The sequence below is a fragment of the Gossypium raimondii genome, chromosome 2, assembly GCF_025698545.1.
Source record: "Gossypium raimondii isolate GPD5lz chromosome 2, ASM2569854v1, whole genome shotgun sequence".
NCBI lineage: Eukaryota > Viridiplantae > Streptophyta > Magnoliopsida > Malvales > Malvaceae > Gossypium > Gossypium raimondii.
The window spans coordinates 44464773-44489249 of NC_068566.1; the positions used below are offsets into that span (position 1 = coordinate 44464773).

Consider the following 24477-nt stretch of genomic DNA (forward strand, 5'->3'; position numbering starts at 1 on the left):
TATGCTACATCTATTCATTTATATTTTAAAATTACAAAAGAATAAATAATAGTTTCTTATATTTAACATAATTCATCTTGTACTTTTGGAATAATCCAAATAACTATCACCCTTAATTATTTCAGTAAAATACTAGATTCATTTCTTCTTAAAAACTAATGTTGGAATATAATAAACTAAATCACAAATTGAATATAATAGGGACCAAAATCAGAAATTGCTTCGATTTCAGTTTAAAATATTAAATTATTGGGTTTACTGAAAGAGAGGGTGGAGGGGCGTTTTGGGAAAAAGGAGAGGGGGTGACGTTGCTAATAACAATGATAGAAGATAGAGAGGAGTCATCATCCTGGGAAGTAAACATATGAGGAAGGACAGATTGAATTCAAAGGGCTGGTGAGTGCACATGTTTTAGTACGGCCTTGTTTGAAAAGTCCGCCTCCCTCAACCAGACCCTAAAAATAATAATAAACGTACCACAAACATGTACGTTTTCATTTTTGGTTGATGATTATGCCACGTTTCTGTCTGTGTACAAAAATTGTACTCTAACCCCAACCCAAACCATGACTTTCTTAGTGCAACCCACATCATCATCATCATCTTTCTTTTTCAAACCCTTTTTTTTTCTTTTCATATTGTATAATTATAGAATATCTTTATCAAGACCCTCCCTAACCCAATCACATGATGCCCATCACTCTTCTTATAGGGTCACCACATTCCTAATGGGGAAAACAATTAGTTCCAAGTTGATGCCTTCCCTGGGTGGTGGTGGGACTAGAAACTCACCCCCCACAAATCCATCTTTCATCCCACTGTTCTGTTTGTATGTCCCTAGGTATGCTTGAATGCACATGACTGCATGCATGTATCTATGTATGTATGACTAAGAATTTAAACCACTAATCCAGCTTCCATCCAACTGTGAATGAAGTCATGATTATGCATACATGCATGCATGTAAGTGGGAACTAGCACCACAAATCCAGCTTTCATCCCACCGTTGAGTTATTAACCATGAATGAAGTCATGATTATGTATGTACGAACCATAATAAAACTGCAGATTATATTAACTCTTAGACTGACATACTTGCAGGAATTCTAAAAGTTATCAGAAAATGCAGTCTCTGATCATATAATCATCTAACTTGGTTAACTATTTTGAAACATCACAAGAGATAAGTCTGCCGGCATTAGTTTCTTTCAGATCTACATGACCATGGTAATATGGTATGCATTAATCTTTGCACTCACTACATATGATAAAGCGTACCCAAACAAAGTTATACCAAGGCGAAAAATAAAGCATCACTGACACAAGGGTAGGTTACTTCTTAGCAAAAGTGATGGCCATAGGATATTGAGGAGCAATTTTGAAACCCTGAAGGTTCTGCATTGCTGTAGAAGACTGCTCCTCATCTTCGTACTCTACAAATGCAATACCTGGCTTTGCTTCAACCATTCTAACTTCCCTGAACCCAGGATACTGTTCAAAAAGCAGCTGCAGCATCATGCTTGTTGTCTCGTGAGGCAAATTCTGTATGAACAGAATATTGTTTGGTGCGGCCTGCTCAGCATTCAGGTTTCCATGATGGAGAGGAGCCTACACATAATAGGATAAGAGTTTTTATGATGAGGCATAGACAAATAGCATGTCAGCAAACTCAATCCCTTTTGGTGCAAAAGGGCACCCCAAAAAGAAGTAAAGGCATGAATAATATACTATCGAAGCACAGCAACCGAAACACAAGAGCTGCAAATCCCATAGGCAACAATCAAATAGGAAATAGTTCCACGAAGTACCTTTGGACCACCATTATTTTGAAAACCTGTGCCATTCGGCTTTGCAGATTGCTGTGCTTCCTCTGCACGACGCTTCCTTTCAGCTGAAAATTTAATTGCATATCAGAGGATGTCACCAAATATTAAAGCAGTTAAACTAAACCAAAAGATAAGTAGTTTACATATTGGATGAACATTAGTTAGAAAACCAGAGGAAGATGCAAAATTTAAGTTCCCGCCCCTCCCCCCCCAAAAAAAAAAAAATTAACTCTATATAGACTGTCCTTTGTCTTCCTTTAAAGTTTTAGCAAATTTCTTTACAAACAGAAAATCCAAAAGTTAAAACATCTGGCCCCAGAATAGCACCATTAAACAAGAACCCAATGTTTCAGTGAAGGCATTTATCCCCCACAGAAATTAACAAATTGGTACTCATACAGAAATGTGTAACTAAAAAAAAAGAAGAGAAAACTAAAACATCCAAGTTCTAACTTCTAACCAAAAAGGCACCATGCATTTAAAAACTATCTTCTATTACACCCCCTGTTTTTCTTATGGTCAAAAGGACAGCAGACTAATGATGAAAAATATAAACACGTTAATTGCAATACTTACATTCACATGATAACAAAATGAAATACAGGAGAAACCATTTTCTTTAAGTCTATGCATTATGCATATGGCAATTCAAAGAACTAAAATGCAAGGTTGTCACCTTTTTCTTCTTGCTTCTTCTTCTTTTCTCTGGGAACAAAGCTTCCATCATTTTTGGCGATACAATCTGACTTTGTCTTCGCATATTGTATCCGCTGCACCAAATTAATCATACAGTCAATCAAACCTAAGAATCATTACAACTAAAACTGCATATAAATTAAGCCCGGAAAAAGAAATTGATTGCAATCAAAAGTGATGCCTAGAATAAAGTAAGTTTGGTTCAAGCAGCCACCCGCAGAATAAAGCAAGTTTGGTTCAAGCTGCAAATGGTGTTATTGATGAGTAGCAAAAGTCTTCCATGGTTGCAGAAGGAACAATAGTCCTAATTTATATAGGAAAAAATAAAATGGCTCCTAAAATTTCAGCAAAATGGGTTCTCAGAAAATAATAAAATAACTCCAACAACATTAGTACAAAACAGATTTCAATCAGTGGGTATACGGTAACAGTGAAATCACAAAACAAATGCAACACAAACATCATTAAAATCGAAATAAAAGAGACATTGTTGGCTTCGATTTTGATATTTAAAGCATTTAATGTCACAACATATTAAGGTACTCACCATAGGTTTATCATAAAATGGGAAATTTTGCATCTGACGGAAGGCGTTACTAGCGGAAGTCAATTCATCAAACACAACCCATGCTTGTCCACGAAGCTTAGGCGTCTTCAAGGCAACGACATCCAAAATCCTTCCATATTGAGAAAATAAAGCATAAAGGGATCTCTTTAATTCTGAAAAAAAAGGAAGAAATGGGAAAATCAATCCTTGTTCAATGTTCTAGTAAAAAGGGCACCGTTAGGGTTAAACTTAAACCCTGCAAAAGGGGGGATGTTGTTATACCCTAAAATAACAAAACTTATGCTTTCCATCTAAAAAGTACAGCTACTTGAAGCAAGATAAAGTTGAGAGTTAAAATGGTGGGCTGTTGGTGTGATTTTCTCTCTTTTTTTTCTTTTAATTCTCAGCAACCAAACAAAGAAGTTGAGAGAAATAAGAGAGGCCGAGGGCGGATTACCTTCTTTTTTGATCTTCTCGTTGAGGTTCTTGATGTAAATAGTTTGATTGGGAGGTATATCCGCTGTTAGCATTTTCGCTTGATTTGCAGAATCTCAAGCTGAAGTTTTCAATTTGGTTGGGGCGAAGAAGAAGAAAAAGAGCTTGAGTTCAGAGACTTGGAGTGATAAGCCATTGATTGGGCTGCTTAAGGGTTAGGAAGCCCCTACATAGATTCTTAAACTTAATGGCGGCCTACATTTATCCAATTTTCTTGGGCTTTGGAATTTGGATCTGTTTCATGGACCTACAAATGCTTAATAATAAGAATCAATAGCAGCAATTAACTTTTGCTGTTTAATTCACATATTTTTTTGAGAATTTATTGTAATAAAAATATTTTTTTAACTATCTCATTATATTTTAAGGTTCTAATAATATTTCACTTTTTAAGACAATATCTAGAACTACTCATAGTCTCTCCCTAACAGGGGCGAAATCAACGGGGCTGGCAGGGTCAGGTCTCCTAAAATAGAAAATTGTCCATTTAGGCTCTTTGAAATTTTTAAAATTTTAAATTAGTAAAGGTATAATTGTACTTTGGTCCCCCTAAAAATGATAATAATTTGATTTAATTCTTTAAAAATTATAAAGATATAGGCTATTAAAATAATGAAATTGCATTTTTACTATTGTAAAAATTACAATTTAATTCTGCTCCCCTAAAAAAATTTTCTGGCTTCACCCTTACTCTCCAACCCATAAAATAAGAGGATAATGTGCTTCAGTACATTTAAACTCGCATCCTCTTGCATTGACAACAATACCCATACTTATCGAATTAAGACTCAATCAACATAAAAATGATCTTACATTCAAACAAAAGATTAAATTTTTGTTGCTTTTAGGGTTTATGCTAATAGTAGTAGGCTATAAGCTAGAAATGTGTTGTAGATTTATATGCAAAAATGTCGTTTTTGAAATAAAATTAGGACTTTAAGCTGGTTTTAGGTAAATTTATGGAAATAACAAAACCAACCTCCCTCTCGTGACGGTAAGATCACAACGATTACAAAATCTAAGTTGTTCAATTTTGTAACCATTGAATTCAACGGTAAATTAAATTTAAATTTTAAAAAAATAAAGGAACAGTAATGTTAGCGTTTTGACCTTCCCCTATATAAAACTCTTTCAATTTCATTTTATTCTTACTCATTTTCATCCATCCTAATCTTTAAATTTCATTCTCCATTTCAATTCTAAATAAATTTCTAAATATTTTCCTTTTAATTACCAAATATTAGTAATTAATTCTGTGTTTTATTCTATTTTCATCATCTCAAATTTCTAAAGTAACATAAGGTAATTTATTTTTAATGTGTTTAAATTTTTGATAATAGGTTTTATGGTTAGCATAAATTATTATAGGGTTTAGTTACTATATTATATTTAACGACATTTTTATATTAAATAAATTGTAAATTTATGTTAACTAAAGTGGTATTTTAATAATATTATAAAATATAAACTTATTTCTTTGTTAAATAAGTTATTTGTATATTGAATAAATTAATTAAACAAATGTTACAGTTTTTAAAAATACCAACGCTATTGGTTGGTCTAAATCATAAGCACATTTCCTACATCTATTATTATTGGTAAGAAAATATTATTATATTTTTATTTTGTTAATAGCATTTATTAATTTGTTGAAATTTATTTAGCAATTTTTTTGTTTTATATTTACACAATTAGGACATAGATCACATTATTGAAACATATGTACATAATTTAAGTGTGAAAACATCATACATTATAGAGTGATACTTGAATGAGGCGAGGTTCTTATACGCATCTTATATGCTCAGTGGGACTAAATTGGTATATGCACTTATCAATGCTTTTTTGAAGAGATGGAGACTCGAAGCACACTCATTTCATTTTCTGTGGAGCCAATATACTATTACACTTGAGGGTGTGATACCACAACTTCATTTACTAATAAAGCAATCATTATGAGTGTCTCGCACATTAAGGATTGAAGGCCAATTTGGCAAAACTGTTGGGTGAGATGTCGGACAAGTTTAGTGGTGATTGGATATAGCTTAAATGACTACAAAATTATTTCTCACATCTCGATGAATCTTCTAGTGAAGTAAAGAGACAGCAATTTGCTCGATCAAAAGTCTTTTATATCAGATAAATCTCGAAAAGTACATTTAAGTTGACTCCTACAATTAATTGACCAAAAAAAAGTCAAACGGCTTAATCGAGATCAAAGCTCTGAAAGGTAGACTTGGCAACTCTCTGTTCTTTCAGTCGTGTTCCAATTTTCATCCGTAATGGGATTATCAAAATTGGATTCTAAAATAATGAGGAAGATAAGACATTTGGACCTTTACTTTTCATGCATCGTCGTAAGGAATCTCGAGTTCTTGACAGTGATGATGGGTCTCTTAGATTTGGTCCCATAATTTATTGATTGACTAAAGTTTATTATTGAGTTGATTTGATAATATGACAAAATTAAGTTCGTTTCTAAACCTTTGCTGTAGTTATTTGTCAATTCATCTTTTTCCTCCATCGAATTTCTTTCATTTATCGTGCCATGTTAATGTAATACTATTTTATTATGGTTCCTAAATAGTATTATTCTCAACTATATATAATTGTTTTGCAGGTGAGGGGCTTTAGGTCCATGATGCATGATGACAAGCTCTGGCTCAACCGCGGTAGGAAAAACAGCTTCGTCAAGACTGCCAAGTGCAAAATGTCCCCGTACATTTATTCCCGTTTTAATTTGCCCTCCACGGTTACATATACAGTTTAGATGAGGCAGGCGGCAACTGTTGTGTTTGCCATTACTGCTTCCGGCTGAAGTTTCCTAGTAATAGTATCACCCATTCAAAACTTGTAGGATCCCTTCATATTTTTGCGTCCTCTCGGCTACATCATGGACCTATAAAGTTACATTATCATCAACTGATGTACGACACGACATCACCTGATTTTCTTTTCCCTTGACAAGAAAATAAATTATCATATCCAATATCAAAATCTTGTGATTTCCTACTTTCCTATTTATGATTTAATAGCAGTTGATATACGGAGACTAAATCCTCATATATGTAACATGTATATGTTATATATCAGGTGAAAATCACCAAAAATACTCGACAACAGAAGCCAACTTGATTCAGCAAACCTACGAAACCTGCAAGTGAAATGCAATCAAGTAATGTACAAATGAAAACATACAAAGTGAAAAGAAAAAGGATCATCACTCCAATTGTGCTCATCTTGGGCAGGAGATCACCTGCGTGCGCACGTGTGTACCATGTGTATCTGAGAGAGGGGGAGTGTGAGAGAGAGCTTGCCTGTCATTCCATGTACACCCCCCTGAGCTCTAGTCTGAACTAATATCGACCATGTTCATCTTTGCACACCAGATCACATGATCGAAGGCCCTAAGCCGTGAGCATAATTCACTTCCTTTTTGCAAATGAAGTGCACATCACATATCCAGGGAGCAAAAATGCCACAAAAAACCATTAACTCAAAATTGACTTCAAGGTTAGAACGGAGACTGGCATAAGGGGCACGAAGATTTGTGAGAAGTCGAGAACCACTTGTAGAGGCACGCTGCATGAAATTTGTGCTTGCAAGTCTTGCAAGCAAGACGAGGAAGGCTGTGGTTCACAGTGTGGATAACACTGTAACATATAGGGCACTCCTCAACACCTTCAAATTCCTTGTCAAAATTACGCTTCCATACTCGTATGGCTTCAGCTAAAGCTCCATTCTGCATCACAAATGAAGTGCATCTCAGGGAAAAAAAGAAAAAAAAAAAGAATGCAATTAAAATATTAGATAGTAGATAAGTTACCTGATTACGAACAAACATCATCATAGACATTAACCACTTCCTCTGCTTCACTTCACTTATCCCTAGGCTCCTCATACAATCAACATCTACAGGCCGTAATGGGTAAGACGCAGGAAGACGAATAATGAGATCCATTCCTGTCTCATCTTTTGTATAGGTAGCAACAACCTCATTTGCAGATTTGCTCACACTTACTGAAAAGTTCTCATCAGCAAAATTCGCTGTTTTTATCTGCATAGCAGAAGAAACTAGTCAAAACTACCTAATTCTGAACCTGATCAATTTTCTTTTCTAGCTCTTCCTCTTCAGGTTCAAGTCAAGTATTTGAAAAAATTCAAACAAAAGTGCTTCAGAGGGCAAGTTGGTCAGGAAACAATAAACTTCATTTGTTACGATAAGTGGTTGCCTACAAGTCAGTTTCCATCTAGTTTAAAGTAGAAGGATACTAAAGCATGCATTTGTCATTTGATGGCAATTGATCCAGTAATTCCAACATCACTCATTTTCCAAAAAAGTCATCAAAAATATTTAAAATTCAATGAGTGGTGTAAGAGGGTTGCTATATTTTTTAACAATTACTTTGCTCATTAGAAATAGAGACATTTTAGATAAAGATACACACCAGGGAGAGCTCGTTAGCAACCAAAGGAGGACTGCACCATGTTCTAGTAAAAGATTCAATCATTGATGAAGTAGAACGATCACGTAAATCACTAAACCATCCCCACACATAAGCAGGAAGCAAACGAAGCATAAGGCCATATATCGCTCCAGCAAATGCAGCCATTTTCACAGGATCAATAGGCCAAAGTGATTCCACAGAAAACAATACTGACCCTGACGTGATGGAGCATTTGGCTGCAGTTGCAGCTTCTGATATAACATTCGGAAGCTCCCCATCTTTCTTCTTTAGAACATGCATTAATGATAAGTCGGAAAGCAGATGCTGGAACAGGCAATCTAGTATCAGTGGATTAGCAGAATTCTGAATATATTGTACCAGTCTCTCCCTTGGATTTGATAATGAAGGTAATGATGACAAATGGGATAACAATAAAGACCAAGCAAGGAATAGATGTACCTGCAAAAGATATATATAAAAAAAGTATATATCATTATATCAAAAGGAAAATGGACAAATATTTTCAGCAAATTTTTGTACATAAAGCAAATATACCCGCTGCTCTGCCACTAAATCCATATCAAGAACATCATAAGGTAACTTCTCAATTATGTAAGATAATTCTTTTGTCAAATGGATATTCTCTTCTGGTGAAAGATCAAGATTAATAGACTCCTGGTAGGTATTTGAATCAAATTCCAAGCAAGGTGCAATTCCTTCACCAAAGACAGCCAACTTAGAAACAGGTTCTGTTGACAAAACAGCAAAGGCAGCAAGCTGCAAAGATGGCATTGGCCTCGAAGAAAATAGGATGGCATACAAAGAGGAAATAGGCCCTTTGCTTAGTCCCCAGAGTTTGATTGATTTCGCTGCTTCATCTCTAGTATGTGGAGGAGATCTGAGTACACTTGATGCAACCGATTCCCAGAAAGACCTATGATAAAATCGAGAAGCTGATATAATAGATGCAGCCTCAAAAGAATAAGAACCAGCTATTGCCTCAGCAATGCCAGTGGAAAAGAACAAGCGGAGAATGCTTTCTAGAATCTGGTTTTTAATTGGATCCCATCTTTCTGTTCTTAAGGGGTTCAAATTATCCGTGTCTTCTGTTGGTTGGAGTTCCAAAAGCCCACAAAGGAAAGAAAATGAGAAGACGGAATTTTTACTGATATTTATAAGAGAATTGTCAGAAATCAACACACTCTCTTCAAGTTTTTTATGAATAAGATCAGCGTTATCAGAAGAAGAGTGTTCAGTGACTATTTCGTTCACATTTTCAGCAACTTCCTCCATCACCAACACTGCTGATTCAATCCAGCATCTTAGGTGGAAAAATAGAAACTCCCAATCTTCTTCATCAAATTCTCTCCAGCAATAGCCCAGACAAATAACCATTAGCTTTGACAGCAAGATTTGTACCACTGGCAACTGATTAGCAGCAATTGATCTACCACTTTCATTCCTCTGCTTCCGAAATAAATTCAGTAAGAGAACTCTCTCCTCATGATCAATGTCTCTATCCAGTTTCATTATTTCATTACCTCCAGTAGCCTTTAAAGGGTAACATGAAAAGACCAAGTGGAACCATTCTTCCATATCTATTGCAACACCCAAAAAGAAAATCAATGAATAAAAAAATCGAAGAGAGAGAAAAGAAAAGAAAAAGTGAGGAGGACACAACTTAAAGTAGAAATAACCTATTTCAACCAAATCATGCAGATATAAAAAGTGAAGGGAATAAGGTCCACCAACAAGCATAAGCAACCAAATAAAAATGATCAAGACCTATTTAATGGAAACAAATTCTTACAAGGAGCTTGTCTTTGTGTAAGTTGCAATGCACATGCATCAAAAGTGAAACAAGATACTGAATCAGGTATCGTTATGACCTAAGAGCAATTGGTCTTATGCCGTAAAATTAACTGGATATAAATTATAAAAAGGGCATGCGTACCTTGTCCAGTTTGCCATGTGACCAAAGGTGGAAATAGTAGAATCCTCTGGATCCAGCTTTTGACGGCATCCTGCATCTGATTTTCATTGAGCGGATCAGGTTTACCATCCTTATTAGTACATTCACTGGACCTGATACTTCTTTGACATAAAGTTGGTACAAGAACACATAAAATTGAAGGAAGTATCCTCAAACAATTTGAGTTTACTGCTTCACCTACAAAGAGTTTATCTACTAGAAGCTGAAACAGAGCCATAGCCTTTTCTGGACCCCAAATATTTTCTTTTAACAATGTGAAAAGGAAAGATACAAGAGCTCTCAAAAAGGGCTCTTCAATATCCTCCATATCTTCACCTAAAGTGGGCCATGCATGAAGCAAACTCTGTGAACAGTTTTCACCATAAATGAGAGCACCATCAAATAAAATGCTGAAAATGGAATCCAAGATGCTTCCATATGAAGAATAATTTCTGCTCTTGGCAAACGAGACTAGTTGAGGTAAGAAAGAGGTTGCAGCACTTCCTTCTGGCCACTTCCATGTGCACAGTACTTCAGCAGCAACCCAAGCTCGAGAAGTAACCTTGGTATTTGCTGAATCCTTGGTTAATAATGGTAAAATGTCCAGGTCATCACAAGCAATGACTTTATGCAACCCAAGTTTATAAATAAGTTTATCAATTAAAGAAACAAACTTGTAGTTACCATATGCCTGCATCCAACAAACATTTGCAATTTTTTAGTTACCATATACTTGAGAAATTGCAAATTGTATAAATTCAATAAACCACTCATACAAACAGAAGCACACACTAAAAACATCAATTATATGAATATGAGATTCTTGCGTGTCAGTATAGTTTCACTAAAAGCAGTGTACTAGTTTTCAACAGACCACTTAAGACAGTGGAACAACCAATAAAGACATCAAATAACAAACACAAGGCACTTTCAAACCATCCTACTACAGTTAAATTGTTGCTATAAATTTAAAAGAGATGCTTGCATCATAAAAGGGGCAATTAATGACATTTTAACATGTATCAGATCATGTATATGTATGCCTTATATATATATATGGAGAGAGAGAGAGAGAGGAATTATGTCAGCAAGAACAGTTAGGGATATAACACCACTCACACTCACATAGATTCCTTCAGTATCTGATTTAGACAGTCCTTCCATGGAATTCAAGTCAGGTGTGATCCACCAAGGCCACATATCACCCTTGCTTAGAAGATGATCCAACAGGTTTTGTTCCTCATACTGATCCTGACAAAGATGCTCAAGCACATCTGTCATCATCATGCAGCACAAAGCCGCAAACTTTTTGTTGTCTAGTTTATCTTCCCTGAAGATAGCAAGTCTAATAGTGCAAATCAAGATACTCCTTATTCCTTTTCTCACATCTCCGCTGAAGCTTTTCCACAAATTGCTGATATTGGATAGATAACCATGTGCTGATTCACAAATATCCATCCGTGCCTTAATCTTTTTCCTTGACTCATCATCTAGAGCATCCTCTACTGCTACACTCATCCTATACTCCCAGTCAATAATAAACACAGCTGCTGAAATACTTGAAACCAAGCCGCTTTCTTCATCAAGTGCCCTTAAGCAAAAGAAACTACCCTCAACTATTTGAAGAGCAAAACGAGCCATATCGACCACATTTGCAGTATTCTTGCTGTCTAATCCAAGGCAATTCTCTTCAGAATCAAACAAAGCACTTGCCTGCTTAACAGAACTGAAAGATGAATCCAGAATAAAAGAAACTAGCTTTCTCAAAACTTCCCGGAATATCAAGGTCATTGACTTCCTAGAGACAAATGAATCTAGATTGCCTTCGGTTGCACCCCCAAGAACAGAACTACAGACGGTACAAACAACAAGGGGTCAAAGCACAGAAATATAAATGAATAGGTCAGCAAAAACATAAATGGATTCAATATGAGAGACAATTCTTCACATTTAACAAATAATTAGCCTATTCTTTGTCATAGTATGAGCAAGAATTTAGGTCCCCTACATCCCCAAAATCATTATTTTGTTTCAAGGATATTCAAGAAAGCAAATGACAAACTGCTATGATTTTCCAAGAAATATAACAGGTCATGTCAATCATTGACAAATGTCATGATATGCAATGCTGTACTATTGTATTATGAACAATAAAGCACATGGCTAGTTGTTAAGGCACAATTTTACTTGTAGTATTCTACTAGGGTTTTTTTTTTTTTTTTTGGGGGGTTAAAACATTAATAGTCTTCTGGGTAATATTGATACTTGCACATTACTTCCTGTAATTTAAATTGCAGAGGGTAAAACAGATCATGCTTTTGCTATCACATACCACACAAACTGTGCATCAGAAGTTCCAAAAGGAGGAAGGGAAAAGGCAACAGAAACAGCAGTTGCTTCAAGAAGCTCATGATGCCAATGATCTGGGAGAGAACCCGGCGGATGAAAAGAATCTTCTCCCACTTTCCTTATCCTAATCTCATTTCTTGCTTTGTCAAAAAGCATTCCCAACACTGCTAAGTGATTTGAGTCCATGGAGCCCGAGTCAATCTTAGAATTTACCAAGTCAATGGCATATGTAATAATAGCATGCCACTGCTCGGAGAAACACTCATCATCAAGCAATGCAAGCAACAGATCTAGTCGAGCACTGGTAGTACAATTATGTCCACGCAAACACCAAGGAATGAATGTTTCCTTGTAAACTTGAAGAAAATACTCCAGCTTCATTTCACTGTCCTTTTCACAGGGAGGACCACAAAAAGGTGCATTGTTGTTGGAAAAAATCGCTTGGAGTACCTTTCGGGCTCCAAATATTGAAACTGAAATGGATAGTAGCCTTGCACCATCTGCTGAATCCTGTTGCGGAGGAAAATCCAGATGTGAATGTTCAAATAAAAGCATGTTTAGATGACTTAGAATTATCAAGAAAGAGGTGAAGGACTGCTGCAGAGCAGGAAAAAGGAGACTCTGGACTGGTATCCCAGCTAAATTAAAATTTATCTGGTCATTTCAACTTCCTGATGAAACCTCACTTGTCATTTCCAATTTTGACATTTATATTCAGAAGTGAAAAGTAGAGATAACAGAAAAACAAGTGAAATGAAAATCATAATAAAGGCACTATTTTATGAAGCCCAGGCTACCAGAGAAACAGAAACTAATTTCTTATCCAGCTCACAATGATATTTCTTTAAAACAACTAAAGATACTTCAGGGACCGAAGATACAAGGAAGTAAACAAAAAGTCATTTCGTTTCCATTAACAAAGAACACTAGATATAAACGATTTCCCATACACAATTACCAGCAGCAGCAATAAGTAGGTAGTTTTTTCATAAACAACTAGTTAAGATGTATGTACAGCATGGAAGGAGTTATAATTTATAGCCATCCATCCCATCCCACATGTATTCACATAGTTACATAAATAGCAGTGCAGCACATGTAAGCATAATTGAGCAACGTATATCTGACAAATAGTGTTCATGCCATGGTAACTTACAAGTGATCTGACCAATGGGAAACACTTGGCCAACATTGGCCCTACTAAATGCAACAAAGGCCAAGATTCACCCTCTTGCTTTGCATGTTGATCCACTAAGAACAGAAATTTTATAATTGGTTCTATATTCAGTGTTGGCTGTTCTGTCGTTGCTTTTTGCTGAAACAATCCCTCACAAGCTTCTTGAAACACCGCACAAAACAAAGAGAGAAGGTCCTCTTCCAGTGAATAAATGCCAGAAAGAATTTCAACAATGCATTTTCCCAACTCCTGAAGATAACTTATTGGGTACTTGATATTCTGCATTTCCGTTGCCTTCCCACTGAGAGGCTGATCACTATCCTGGTCTTCTGAGCTCACAGATGATAGGTAGTCTTGCCATAGAAGCTTTACAAGGATATCGTTAATAAGGGTGGTCCGGAAATGAGAGACAGAATCAACACTGTCACAAAATCTGGTAAGTTGAGAAAGCATGAGTTAGCATTCTAAGTAAAATAAATGATACAAGTGGCAAGAATTGAGAACATCCTATCCGCTAAATAACAAGGACTGCAAAGGAAAAACTTAAGTAACTCGTACCTAGAAGCATTATATAATCCCCAAAAAAAACACTCTTTAAATGCCCTGAAAAATGCTAGTCGATCCACATTTGGAGAATGAACTGGATTCCTTCCAGCCCATAGGTTATGGAAAAAATCAAGAAAAAATTTGTCTCCTGAGAAGGCCTTAGAAGGAATAGAATCTAAGAATAGAACCAGTGCTGGATAAGAAACTTGCTGAGATCCAAAGCATCCATTCCTTATAAAAGACCAAAACCGGTTAAATACGGATTTCTGAACATTTAAGGTAGTCCAACTGTCAGGAAATCTCTTTGAAAATAACAATATTGCATCCCACATTGAAGAATGACAAGCAGGATCTCTTTCCTGGAAAGCACCAAGAATTGCTGTAGCAAGAGTTTTCATATTTCCCCCATCAAAAGCCTGAGGAATGTGGTTAATGAAACTTTTTAAGACTGTGTATGTAGCTGACCGAACAGCAGGGCTTTGAGACTTCAAAAACTCTAGAAAATATTTATGAGCAGAGAAGAGTTTTTCTGCAAAAGAAATTGCAGTAGCCTTAGCCTTAGAAGCACGTTTTTGCTCGGCAGATAAATTTTCAAAACCAGGTCTTTCTATTTGCACGGAGACCAAAACATCAAGAAGTGTTGCCAAAGCCAGCAATGAAGAAGATATCACCTAATATTAAAGAGATAAGAGGAAAATTACAAAATATTTCATGAACACATACAAAGAAACCCAAGCAGCAATATAAGAGGCTGTTAATGCCTATGCTCTTCAATAGTGATTCAGCATATATCAAATATGTACATGTTTATGTTTGAGAAACACAGATGCATGAGCATGAACTGTACGTATAATTTTGATACACTCATACAAGCATTTATGTAAAAATAAACATATAATGTGCATGTTTTGTCTGATATCTTCAAGGATTGGCGAGTGTTGGAAGTGATTAAGAAAAATTATGCACCTTGTGTTTCCACTTGGTAGCCTCAAAAACATATATGGTTATGCTTCTTCACAAATAAGTGATGTCCCTCAACCAAGAAAAGGAAAACCAAAAAATAAAAAAGCAGGTGATATTTTACTTACCAGTGCAATGCCAAGGCAGAAAATTAACAGGAAAAATGAACAGGTTAGGGTGACATAACTATTGCAACTTTAAAGGTTATAAGTAATATGGAGTAGAAAACTTGTCCCTAACAAAAGCATATCCAAACAGATCTATGCATACCTGCTGGTGCATCTCTTGCAACTCATCCAAAGCAACAGCTTTATCAGACAGATTTTGTGGAGTAAGCTTCAAATTTTCTTCCAAATACATAAAAATCTCAGTTGTGCATAAGATTAAAGCATCTAATCTCTTTTCCTGAGCAGGGAAGGCAGCCTGTTGTTTACAACCAAATGAATCAATGATTAAATAAATAAATAAAACTACCTGTCCAAACCCACCACATCCTACCATATTAAAATGTTCAAAAAGTTACAACTACACCACATGCACGATGCATAGGCTACATTAAATTTCTGTTTAACAATTCATAGGATGCCAAGGAGATTGAACCCCCAGAAAACATGAATTTGATTCAAACCTGTAATGAACGCTTAGCAGCTTGTGAAACTTCAGAACTGGGATCAAATTGAGAGAACCACCATGGTCCCATCAAGGACTTCAAATGCGGTGCCAAATCTCTCCTGAGAAAAACATGCCAAGAACCTAGTCTTTATTGCATGACAAAAAACAGGCAAATGATTGTACTAAAGAGATGTGAAAGAAAATAAGACTTCCTTTTTCTTTGCTTCTCTTCACAAGGAAGTCATCTTCCTTACTTCACACCTCTTCTAACTCAAAAAGCATAAATTTTCAAAATAAATAACATGTGAATCACTGTATCGGGTTCTAATCTTCAATGAAAATCATTTTCAAAACATTATTGCTTGAGCCCTGTATTTGTTTCTAAATTATCAAACAGAAGATATTCATACAATTAAGCAACAAGAAGACCAAAATTTCTGTCTTTCAGAATTCATTGAGTCAAGCCTTAATGATTGATATTATGATGATATCCTTCACTACTCCTTCACTACAATGTATCCATTGAAGTTGTCATACACAAGGTAAGAAAATAACATTCACTGGCCATACAAAAAAAGAGGGGGGGAGAAGGGAAGAAGTTCGAACCCGACAGCAGTGACAAGATTAGTCATTGTTTCATGAGTAGCTCGCCGAACTTCTCGATTATAGTCCAGCAAGAGCTTCTTGTATTCAAATGCCTGTATGAAGGAGAGAACAGCAATACTGAAACATATTAAACCAAGTTTAAGGGTTGAAAATTTGAAATTTACATGAAACCCATTGGCATCAGTGAGTATTATTTTGGTTTAATTGTTTTTCCTTTAACATCCAAAAGAAGCCAAACAAAGAATCGAGTCTAATTTCAACAATACCAAAGTTTCAAGTTCCACAGTGTGATTAGTGAGATCACATTTTGGAGTAATTTGTTTTCAGTTCCAATATTTTAGACTTCAGCATCTGCTGACCAATTTCAGAAACACTTTCATGCGTTCCTCTTCTTTCTTTGTTTTTCCCCACAATGAAGGTAAACTCAATCAAAATTTTCATCATGTCAACACTAGAAAATTATAAACCCTAGCTTTTTAAATGATTTCTCTTTCCATGTCAATATCTTTCTCTAGGCACTGCTTTTCCCCACCTACCTTTTTAAAGTCTACTTCAGTGTTTAATTCATATAAAACTGACTCAGTTGATGCATCTGCAAAGACCAGTAAAGAGCAAAGAATTAAATCATACCCATTGTGGAATGATTGGTACTATTTCCTTTCCAGACTTTTGCTTCAGCAGAGTAGACAGGGATGCCAGAGCTTTAAGCTGTTAATGAACAAGAAGCTGGTCACTACATGTAAACTGAGCTGGTTATAAGTTATAACTAAGCAAAGAAGGACTTTCCTTGATCATGAAGATCTACTCGATTGATTATCAAATGGAAAAGGTGATCACAGTAATCAAGACCGAAAAACTAAGACATGTCAAATGCAAAAAGTTTATGGAGTTCGCCGCATATATTGACGCAAAAAATAAAAAAACCTACCTTGGTAGTAGGATCCTTCCGTGCCAGCCTTTTTAAGTGTTGTGCGACTTCACTATCTATATCCTGCAATTGCAAACAAATCATCAAACTGGAAGAATAAATTGGTAACTTCATTAATTAAGATACAAAACTTTTAGCGTTTACCAAAAGAGGATTGGAATCTTCGGTGGAGAGAGAGGAATCAAGGCGGGAGCTACCGACGTAGCCTCCGAATCCAACGGAAGCGGCAGCGGCAGCCGAACTCGATGGCAACAGAGAAGCCGCAAGGCTGCAGCCGACAGGTAAACAAAAAATTACAGCATATAGGTTAAAGAAAGAGATTTAATGTTTCAATAAATGGAGAATTAATGAACTGAATTAGAAAAATAGAGGAAAAGAGGAAACCTGCTGCTTGAAGGGCGTGCCTTGCTCCTGGCTCCATCACCCTTCTGTCTCCCCATTCAGGCGTACTAAGATTGGAAAAACGACACCGTTGGGTAGACGTGAGAAGGGGTTTACACAGAGAGAGTGAAAAAGGAAGGAGGGATATTAGAACAAAAGATCCAAAGGCGGCGCGGGGAAGTGAATGTGCCTTTGCTTGCTGGAAAAACAAGGGAAGAAGGAGAAGAACGAGGAGCTACCTTGTAATATTGCCTTTGGCTATTTGTAAAATCAAAATTTTCATTTTGGGGCAATTTTACCTGCCCTTGCCTTCACTCAGGCGGTCACGGGAAGGTTACATTAATATTTTGTATTAATTTATCAAATATCCCATGGACCGGGCTGGGTTTGCATCGAGCTCAATCAAAATTTTAGGCCAATTGTTAGGCTTAGGTCTAATCCGAAAAATGGACTTAAATTTTTATTCAAGTCCGATTCAGATAAAAATATTAAAATCTAAGCCCGACCCATATTAATTTTTTATATAATTTTTTTTAAAATATAATACATCAAAAATATTAAAATAAATGTTTCCCAACAAATTGAAAATAAATTTAAATAAGATTAAAATAGTATAACTTAAAATAGTATAATTTAACAATCAAATACCTCTAATATTGAAATAGTAGCAAAATAATAATAATAATAATAATAATAATAATAATAATAATAATAATAATAATAAAAAAAAAAAAAAAAGCCTTATCCAAGTACCGGCTTTCTTTTCTAAACGACCTTATTTTTTTGCCCAAATCCATTTTTCGAACCTATATTTTTACCTAAACTCTCCCACTTTTCGAGCAAGCCAAGTGGCCCAACCCATGAGCAGGTCTACTTCAAACTAACCCTTAAATTTAATTTATTCTAATTGAGTCCTGAAAATATTAATAGCTTATTAATAACATTCTTTTCTATTTAACCATCAATTTGTACATAAAATGTTAGTTCAGTCCAAATCATTTATACGATAAATAGATGCGTATTTATAATTTGATCATTTATTTTAAGTATATTTTACATTTTATTAACAAATATTAAGTGTAATGGTGAGACATATTGTACTTCTAAAATAAGAATAAGGGTTCAAACCTTTAAAATGATATCAAATTTCTAAAATAATTAATTTTTATAAACCGTAAACTAAACATGAAAATACATCAATTTCTTTAAAAAATCATGTTTTGTTAGATGTGGATTTGAAATAACTATCTAACCTTCTTGATCTAATCATTATGAACTTAAAACAAAATTCATAATCAAATTAAGAAAAAAATAAAGACAAACTTTCATTTACTTCTTCTTGTTGACATGTTAATAGTTTAGTAAATAGAGTAAAGTTATATAAAAGTAAAATCAGGAAATACTCCTTATTCTATTCATATACTCTCTGGACATATAGCACTACAAAAAGCTATTTGAAAGATGTATATGGATTGCCCTTTAGCTCGCATCGTTCGGCTAATTTCCGATTTAAAGATCTCTTGAATAATATATTGCTTCTAATTAGTTTGTCACCTATCACCAAGCACCCCGCATGTCTCACCCATCAAATCACTTACTTTTAGTGGGAATGCACTTACCACCAAGAAGAGACCATTAAAGACCATTGAGGCATAATAATCTCGTACTATCTCAACTAAAGAAATGACAAAGCAATATTTCACTTGAGGACAACCAACTTGTCACCTAATCAACCACATGAGCAGACCACCACCAGTACTTTCAATGATGTGACACGACCAAGCACGTGACATTCCCTTATTAATACTTAGAAGAACGATGAGAAAAAGATCTTGGGCCCTCAGTAATCTTAAGCACTTATCCTCACACTCACTCTCCTTTGCTTTCGTAACCTCCTTACTCCTTTCTTTTTTCTAGCTCTTCGTTTGTCTAAGAAAAATTAGCTTCTTTGGTACCATCACATTCTCCTTTTTATCTCATTCATTGTTGTATACTTATATCAACACTCTTAATCTAATTATAAAGTTCGATTCTATAGGTAATATAAAAAAAGATCTTTAATTCTAATCTAATTATAAAATTTAATATTATAAATAACATTAGAAAAGTTTGATGTATAATATAATAAAGTAAATATATTATTTGGTATATGAATTTAGCTTAAAGATTAAATGGTTAATATAGATGGAGGTACTAAACTTGGCAACTTATATTTACTTGATATTTAAAACTTTTATTTATTTATTTAAGTGATACTTCAACTTGAAAACCGTAAGCCAACTTGGTACTTTTTTTAGGTACCTAACTAATATCGTTAAAATATATTGACGTGGCATTAACGACAAATAATTTTTGTATATTATTTTTGCCATGTGTCAAAGTGTGAAGTTAAACCTTATGTAAGCTTAAACCTAAAACATGTAACTAACTTTATGAAGATTATAATGTATACAGTTATCATTACGTAATCAATGTAGATTATTAATGATATGTAACCTTATGTACCATTATGAATGATACTATAATGTGCATTTTAATATTAACGATATGTAATCTTAAATCCTGAACGTGTAACTAACTTTATAATAGATTATAATATATACAATTAGCATGAGTTGAGTAATAAAATTATTTGGGATTGTTATGGAACTTTTAATTTGTTTGGAATTCTTATGTTTAAATTGTTAAGTATATTTAAATTGGAGTTAAATTGTTATGTTTAATTTGTTTGGATTATTATTTAATAACTTTTCTTAAATTGCATTTATTTATTATTAATTATGCATAAAATTTATTTAAAATGATTATTTTATTTTCATATTATTTTATGGAATATTCGACGTATGATCGAAGATGTTAAATTTTATTTTATTTTTTGCAAATTGTTATGAAACTTTTAACTTATTCAGAATGATTATGTATATTTAAATTGTTAGTGAAATTATTATGCTTAATATGTTTGGATTGTTATTTAACTATTTTTATAAATTTGTATTTATTTATTACTAATTATAAATGAATTTCATTTAACAGATTACAAAAATGAACTAAAGTATATGAGGAAATCCAAATTTAAAAATCAATCTAAATAAATAAAAAACACAAGTACAACTTTAAATTTAAAACTCAACTCCAATACCAGAAAAATATATTTATCTTATAAAAAAGTATAAGTAATCATATCATATTCTAAATTCAAGGAACATTTTAAACAATTGGTGAAACAATGGGAGCAGTCAGGTTTGTTTATTTTTTTTATTGAATTGGAACCTCCCCCACATATTCCCTTAAACCACTAAAAATGCAAACTCACACCCTTTTTCTACTTTCATATTCCTCTTGAGAAAAAACACAAACAAATTGCCTATAAAGGAGAACTCCATTTTCCTGGTATTTCTCATCAACCAAGAAATTGGCCAATTCTAACTACCAGCTTGACAGTTTAGACAAATCGAATGCTACAGAAAGCTGGGGAATTTAGAAGGCATGCCATAGGTGGACATTCGAAAGGAAGGAAGTTGAGCCGTGGTGTGGAATGTGGTGTTCTTTGGGCATCAGGACTTCACTCAAGGAGCAGGCTTCAGCCAAACGCCTCTGACTCTCCAGAATGGTATAATCCACCTCCACAGGTTATCAAAGTCAAACTGCGATGCTGCATTCTTAAACCAATCTGAAATGAGTGGTATTGCTGTCACTAGGAACAGCAACAGAGAAATGGTTGACGGAATCAATGCACTGGTGTTCGCTTTGTCAGCACAAGTGGCTGAAGCTCTTGCTTTTAAGGCTAGGTTCCCCCAATCTTATAGCTGCGAAAAGATGGCAGAATGTAATCTTAGAGTCAGACTGTGAAAACATTAATCAAAGCCATCAATGGAAAGGGAAGCAAAACATGGGATATTGCCTCCGTAGTTGACTACACTCTTCTTACAGTCTCAAACTTCAATAACTATGGTTTGCAATGAATAAAAGACTTATTTAGACCAAAAGAAATAAATTAAAGGGCCTATATGATCCATTTAATTGAAATTGAAACAATTTCCGTTCGCAGAAACAGCTTTTATATCACCTTCCTCAATAAAGTTTCTGTCTTTGTTCTTTCACCCCATCCTCCCACAGTTATGGCCGACCAACCACCATCAAACACTTTCATCGTGGCTGCCATCTCCCTCTCCATCCTGATTTTTGAGAAATAATCCTTAAATTCATCAGCATGATCCCCAGAGACTAAACAGTCAACACCATCACATAAAATACCTAAAAGAGAACTAACCACCTCACCCTCCATTTTTGGGTTTTTCAAAGGTTCCCTCTGCTTGAGATATTTTTCTAACTTCATATAGATATGGGTATTTTATCCAGAACTTGGAATTTCTTGGGGCCACTAAACAAGAATATTACCACAAGTGCAACAACCAAAGAAGGATCTTCTAAGCTAGGAAACATGGTCAGCCGAAATTTACTCCTACTAACACAGATCTTCCGAAGTTTGTGCATAAGACTGGTCTGCATCAGTGAAAGCATAGAATTAGAATGTAAAAATGCGAAGCACTAGTACCACAAAGAAAGTATGACATAAGAACCTATAGTGTACGAACCAGTAACCTGATTCAAGTAGAGGCCTATAACAAGGATCAAGGAACCAACAATAACATTGTTATACCATTAACTGGACGGAGCAGAAGTGCAAGACAAGCCCTGCTGCTGCCAGATAGGCAGTGCACACATATTGAAAGAGAACATGTCCGGGTTATTACCAGGGAATCAAGGATGGAAAATTTATGCTATGTGTAGTAGGAATATTATTTTTCCAACATGTCCTAGTACATGAGTTAGCAACAAACTAATTTCACTTGGGAATTTTTAGCTACCAACATGACTTGTTTTCAGCAAAGGGAAGGAAACATTTTTACTTATTTTGAAGAGGTTTTATTTTTTGCTGGAGTTTTACTCATCCTTCTAATTTCAAGTTTAAATTTGTACTAGTTATTCTTTATGTTATAACAAACTATTTTTAATACTTATGTAATAATTAAGCTTTCCCTTGTGTTAATATATTAAATAACCAAACAAGGCATTAAGGTATAAAAAGATAGAGATAAAATAAAGGTACTGAACCCTATACATTTTCCTATATTTGTTAACTTAAGCATTGGACTGCATCCCAAGATGTCAACTCTCATTCCTCTTCAAAAGACCATCGACCAGTATCCTATATCCCACATGTAAGACAAGTTTCTAATCCAAATAAGACAATGGAAAAGGAACCTGATGCCAAATATCTCAATGATCTCCTATGTGGAATAGCTATTTCCAACTTCTTTTTTGGATAAGTAGACGAATTTTATTATCTGAGCTGATACCATACGGAATTACAACTCATGTCCCATGTTGTACAATTAATCAAACATCTCAAAGTTAAGCTTCCAGTTCCTATACAGTGTCAAATGAATAGTTTAGCTATTTCCAGCTTGGACATAGGACAAACATCCATGGTTGTTGTAGAGAAGTTAGCTGTCAAGTTGTTAGAAAGTTAGTTCACAAGCTGTTAATATCAGTTAGTTTGTTAGTATGCAGTTAGTAGCTGTTAGTAGACAGCAGATTAGTATAAATGGAAACTTTGGTTGTAAGTTAATGCAATGAAGAATTTCTTCTTCACAATTCATCTCTGTGTTTCTCCGCATTGATTTCAGCTCGTCTTCAGCTGTTTTAGATGTTGTAAATATGGTTGTGAAGAGAAGACATTTGGAATGCTAAGGGCACAGTCATAAAAGGGACATGGCATGTTTGCAGAAAAAAAGCGAGAAGCAGCAACTAATTTGGGTCATTGAGGCCTAACTTTGAAAATGGGAATCAGAGTGATTTACAGATTATAATACCTGAGCCACAATGGAATCAACTTTGTAGATGGTGCAAGATCTTTGGAAATGGCAGCCTATGACCTTGAAATCACAAGTTAACTCTCCCTGACCCTGATTTTCAGAAACAAGGAATACCTCCAGCTCAGTTCTCGTGAACTTTGTCAATACCCTCTGGACTTTGAATATCAGATTCTTGTCACCATCATCACCCTTGAAACCTTGCCAAGACCCATCCTTGAACCAGGAAAAATACGAAAAAGTTCAATAACTATGACAACATTTAATCATCTAAGCGGTTTCTACTTCCTAATTTGAGCTGCAGAGCATTTAACCCAAAAAAGAAAACCAAAAAAATTTTACTTTTTGAAGTTAAAGTGATTCATTTTGATGAAACTGCATAGATTGAGAGACTAACATTATGAGGGTAGAGAGAGATGAGAGGATTTCCCGCGGAATCGAGGAGAATAGCCTTGGCATGTGAGAAGGATGATTTGGAATCTTGACGGTTGACCTTGAAAACGATGTTCCCGGAAGAATCAGCGAATCCAAGGACGCCACGAGGGAGAGCACGGTGCTTCTTGGATACGAATAGATCGAACGGGATCGGCGTGTTCGCCGGATATACCGGAGCTGAAGTAGTTGCCATTGGAAAATTTTATCTGACTCTTATCGACGGGGAAAAGAAAAGTTCTCTCGAATTCAGCTTATGATAATATTGAACAAAAAAAAAGGGGGGCTGATCTTCCAAAGCATGCCAACAAATTCATTTGGTTAAAATAGCCTTAATGTATTTTCGCAGAATTTATTCCATTAAATTTTATTTTTCAAAAATATTTTTAAAAAAATTAATCTCTTTACTTTATTTATAATTTTTTTTTAAATTCGTGCACAAATATATTAATTAAAATATATTAAAAATATTTATAATTTTTTAAAAATTTGCATTGTTCACAAATAATATAAAATAGTGTGTTTTAAACATTTTATAAAATATTATATATTGTATACTATTTTTTAATACCGACAAAAGGGGAAATTACCAATAAAAGCCGTTTTTTTTAAAATTTACCGAAATG

At 34.8% G+C, this 24477-nt stretch overlaps 3 protein-coding genes across 9 annotated transcripts; all 3 read right to left on the minus strand.

Annotated features, from left to right (window-relative positions):
* Window positions 1-1113: 1113 nt before the first annotated feature.
* Window positions 1114-3710, minus strand: LOC105789045 (U2 small nuclear ribonucleoprotein B'' 2). The gene is made up of 5 exons (XM_012616247.2): window positions 3527-3710; window positions 3070-3242; window positions 2503-2596; window positions 1809-1891; window positions 1114-1608 (listed from the first exon to the last, which is right to left on the minus strand). The coding sequence occupies exons 1-5, from the start codon at window positions 3597-3599 to the stop codon at window positions 1333-1335; spliced, it is 699 nt and encodes a 232-aa protein (XP_012471701.1). The 5' UTR covers window positions 3600-3710; the 3' UTR covers window positions 1114-1332.
* A 2843-nt stretch (window positions 3711-6553) lies between these two features.
* Window positions 6554-17806, minus strand: LOC105789046 (E3 ubiquitin-protein ligase listerin). 2 transcript variants are annotated; one of them, XM_012616250.2, is made up of 17 exons: window positions 17547-17806; window positions 17307-17430; window positions 17163-17225; window positions 16865-16942; window positions 16235-16326; window positions 15645-15747; window positions 15287-15439; window positions 14069-14727; window positions 13490-13943; window positions 12317-12843; window positions 11104-11833; window positions 9967-10675; window positions 8568-9610; window positions 8013-8471; window positions 7391-7621; window positions 6821-7306; window positions 6554-6718 (listed from the first exon to the last, which is right to left on the minus strand). In XM_012616250.2, the coding sequence occupies exons 1-16, from the start codon at window positions 17600-17602 to the stop codon at window positions 7079-7081; spliced, it is 5709 nt and encodes a 1902-aa protein (XP_012471704.1). In that variant the 5' UTR covers window positions 17603-17806; the 3' UTR covers window positions 6554-6718; window positions 6821-7078. The 2 variants fall into 2 exon arrangements, with proteins under 2 accessions (XP_012471704.1, XP_052483564.1); XM_052627604.1 differs by having other exon boundaries at window positions 11110-11833; window positions 17547-17805.
* A 2873-nt stretch (window positions 17807-20679) lies between these two features.
* On the minus strand, window positions 20680-24167 carry LOC105789047 (protein LURP-one-related 7). Of its 6 annotated transcripts, XR_008193757.1 has the most exons (5): window positions 23817-24166; window positions 23420-23635; window positions 21822-22046; window positions 21610-21718; window positions 20680-21349 (listed from the first exon to the last, which is right to left on the minus strand). XR_008193757.1 is itself a non-coding variant. In XM_012616253.2 (4 exons), exons 1-4 carry the CDS (start codon window positions 24045-24047, stop codon window positions 21344-21346), a joined length of 558 nt encoding a protein of 185 aa, XP_012471707.1. In that variant the 5' UTR covers window positions 24048-24166; the 3' UTR covers window positions 20680-21343. The 6 variants fall into 6 exon arrangements, 3 of the variants coding, with proteins under 3 accessions (XP_012471707.1, XP_052483565.1, XP_012471706.1); XR_008193756.1 differs by having other exon boundaries at window positions 20680-21718; XR_001132215.2 differs by having other exon boundaries at window positions 21610-22046.
* Between the last annotated feature and the right edge of the window lie 310 nt (window positions 24168-24477).

Bases quoted from the DNA above. Each gene is read 5' to 3' on its own strand.
- LOC105789046 (XM_012616250.2), bottom strand. From the start codon at position 17,602: ATGGGGAGACAGAAGGGTGATGGAGCCAGGAGCAAGGCACGCCCTTCA. The intron at 15,748-16,234 runs GTTCGAACTTCT...TGTTTTTCTCAG, and splicing joins AATCTTGTCACTGCTGTCGG to GAGAGATTTGGCACCGCATT. The intron at 8,472-8,567 runs GTATATTTGCTT...TATCTTTTGCAG, and splicing joins ATTTAGTGGCAGAGCAGCGG to GTACATCTATTCCTTGCTTG.
- LOC105789045 (XM_012616247.2), bottom strand. From the start codon at position 3,599: ATGCTAACAGCGGATATACCTCCCAATCAAACTATTTACATCAAGAAC. The intron at 2,597-3,069 runs GTGAGTACCTTA...AATTTGGTGCAG, and splicing joins CATTTTATGATAAACCTATG to CGGATACAATATGCGAAGAC. The intron at 1,609-1,808 runs GTACTTCGTGGA...TATTATGTGTAG, and splicing joins AAAATAATGGTGGTCCAAAG to GCTCCTCTCCATCATGGAAA.
- LOC105789047 (XM_012616252.2), bottom strand. From the start codon at position 24,047: ATGGCAACTACTTCAGCTCCGGTATATCCGGCGAACACGCCGATCCCG. The intron at 23,636-23,816 runs GTTAGTCTCTCA...TCCTGGTTCAAG, and splicing joins TCTCTCTCTACCCTCATAAT to GATGGGTCTTGGCAAGGTTT. The intron at 22,047-23,419 runs GTATTATAATCT...TCACTGATGCAG, and splicing joins TTGATTCCATTGTGGCTCAG to ACCAGTCTTATGCACAAACT.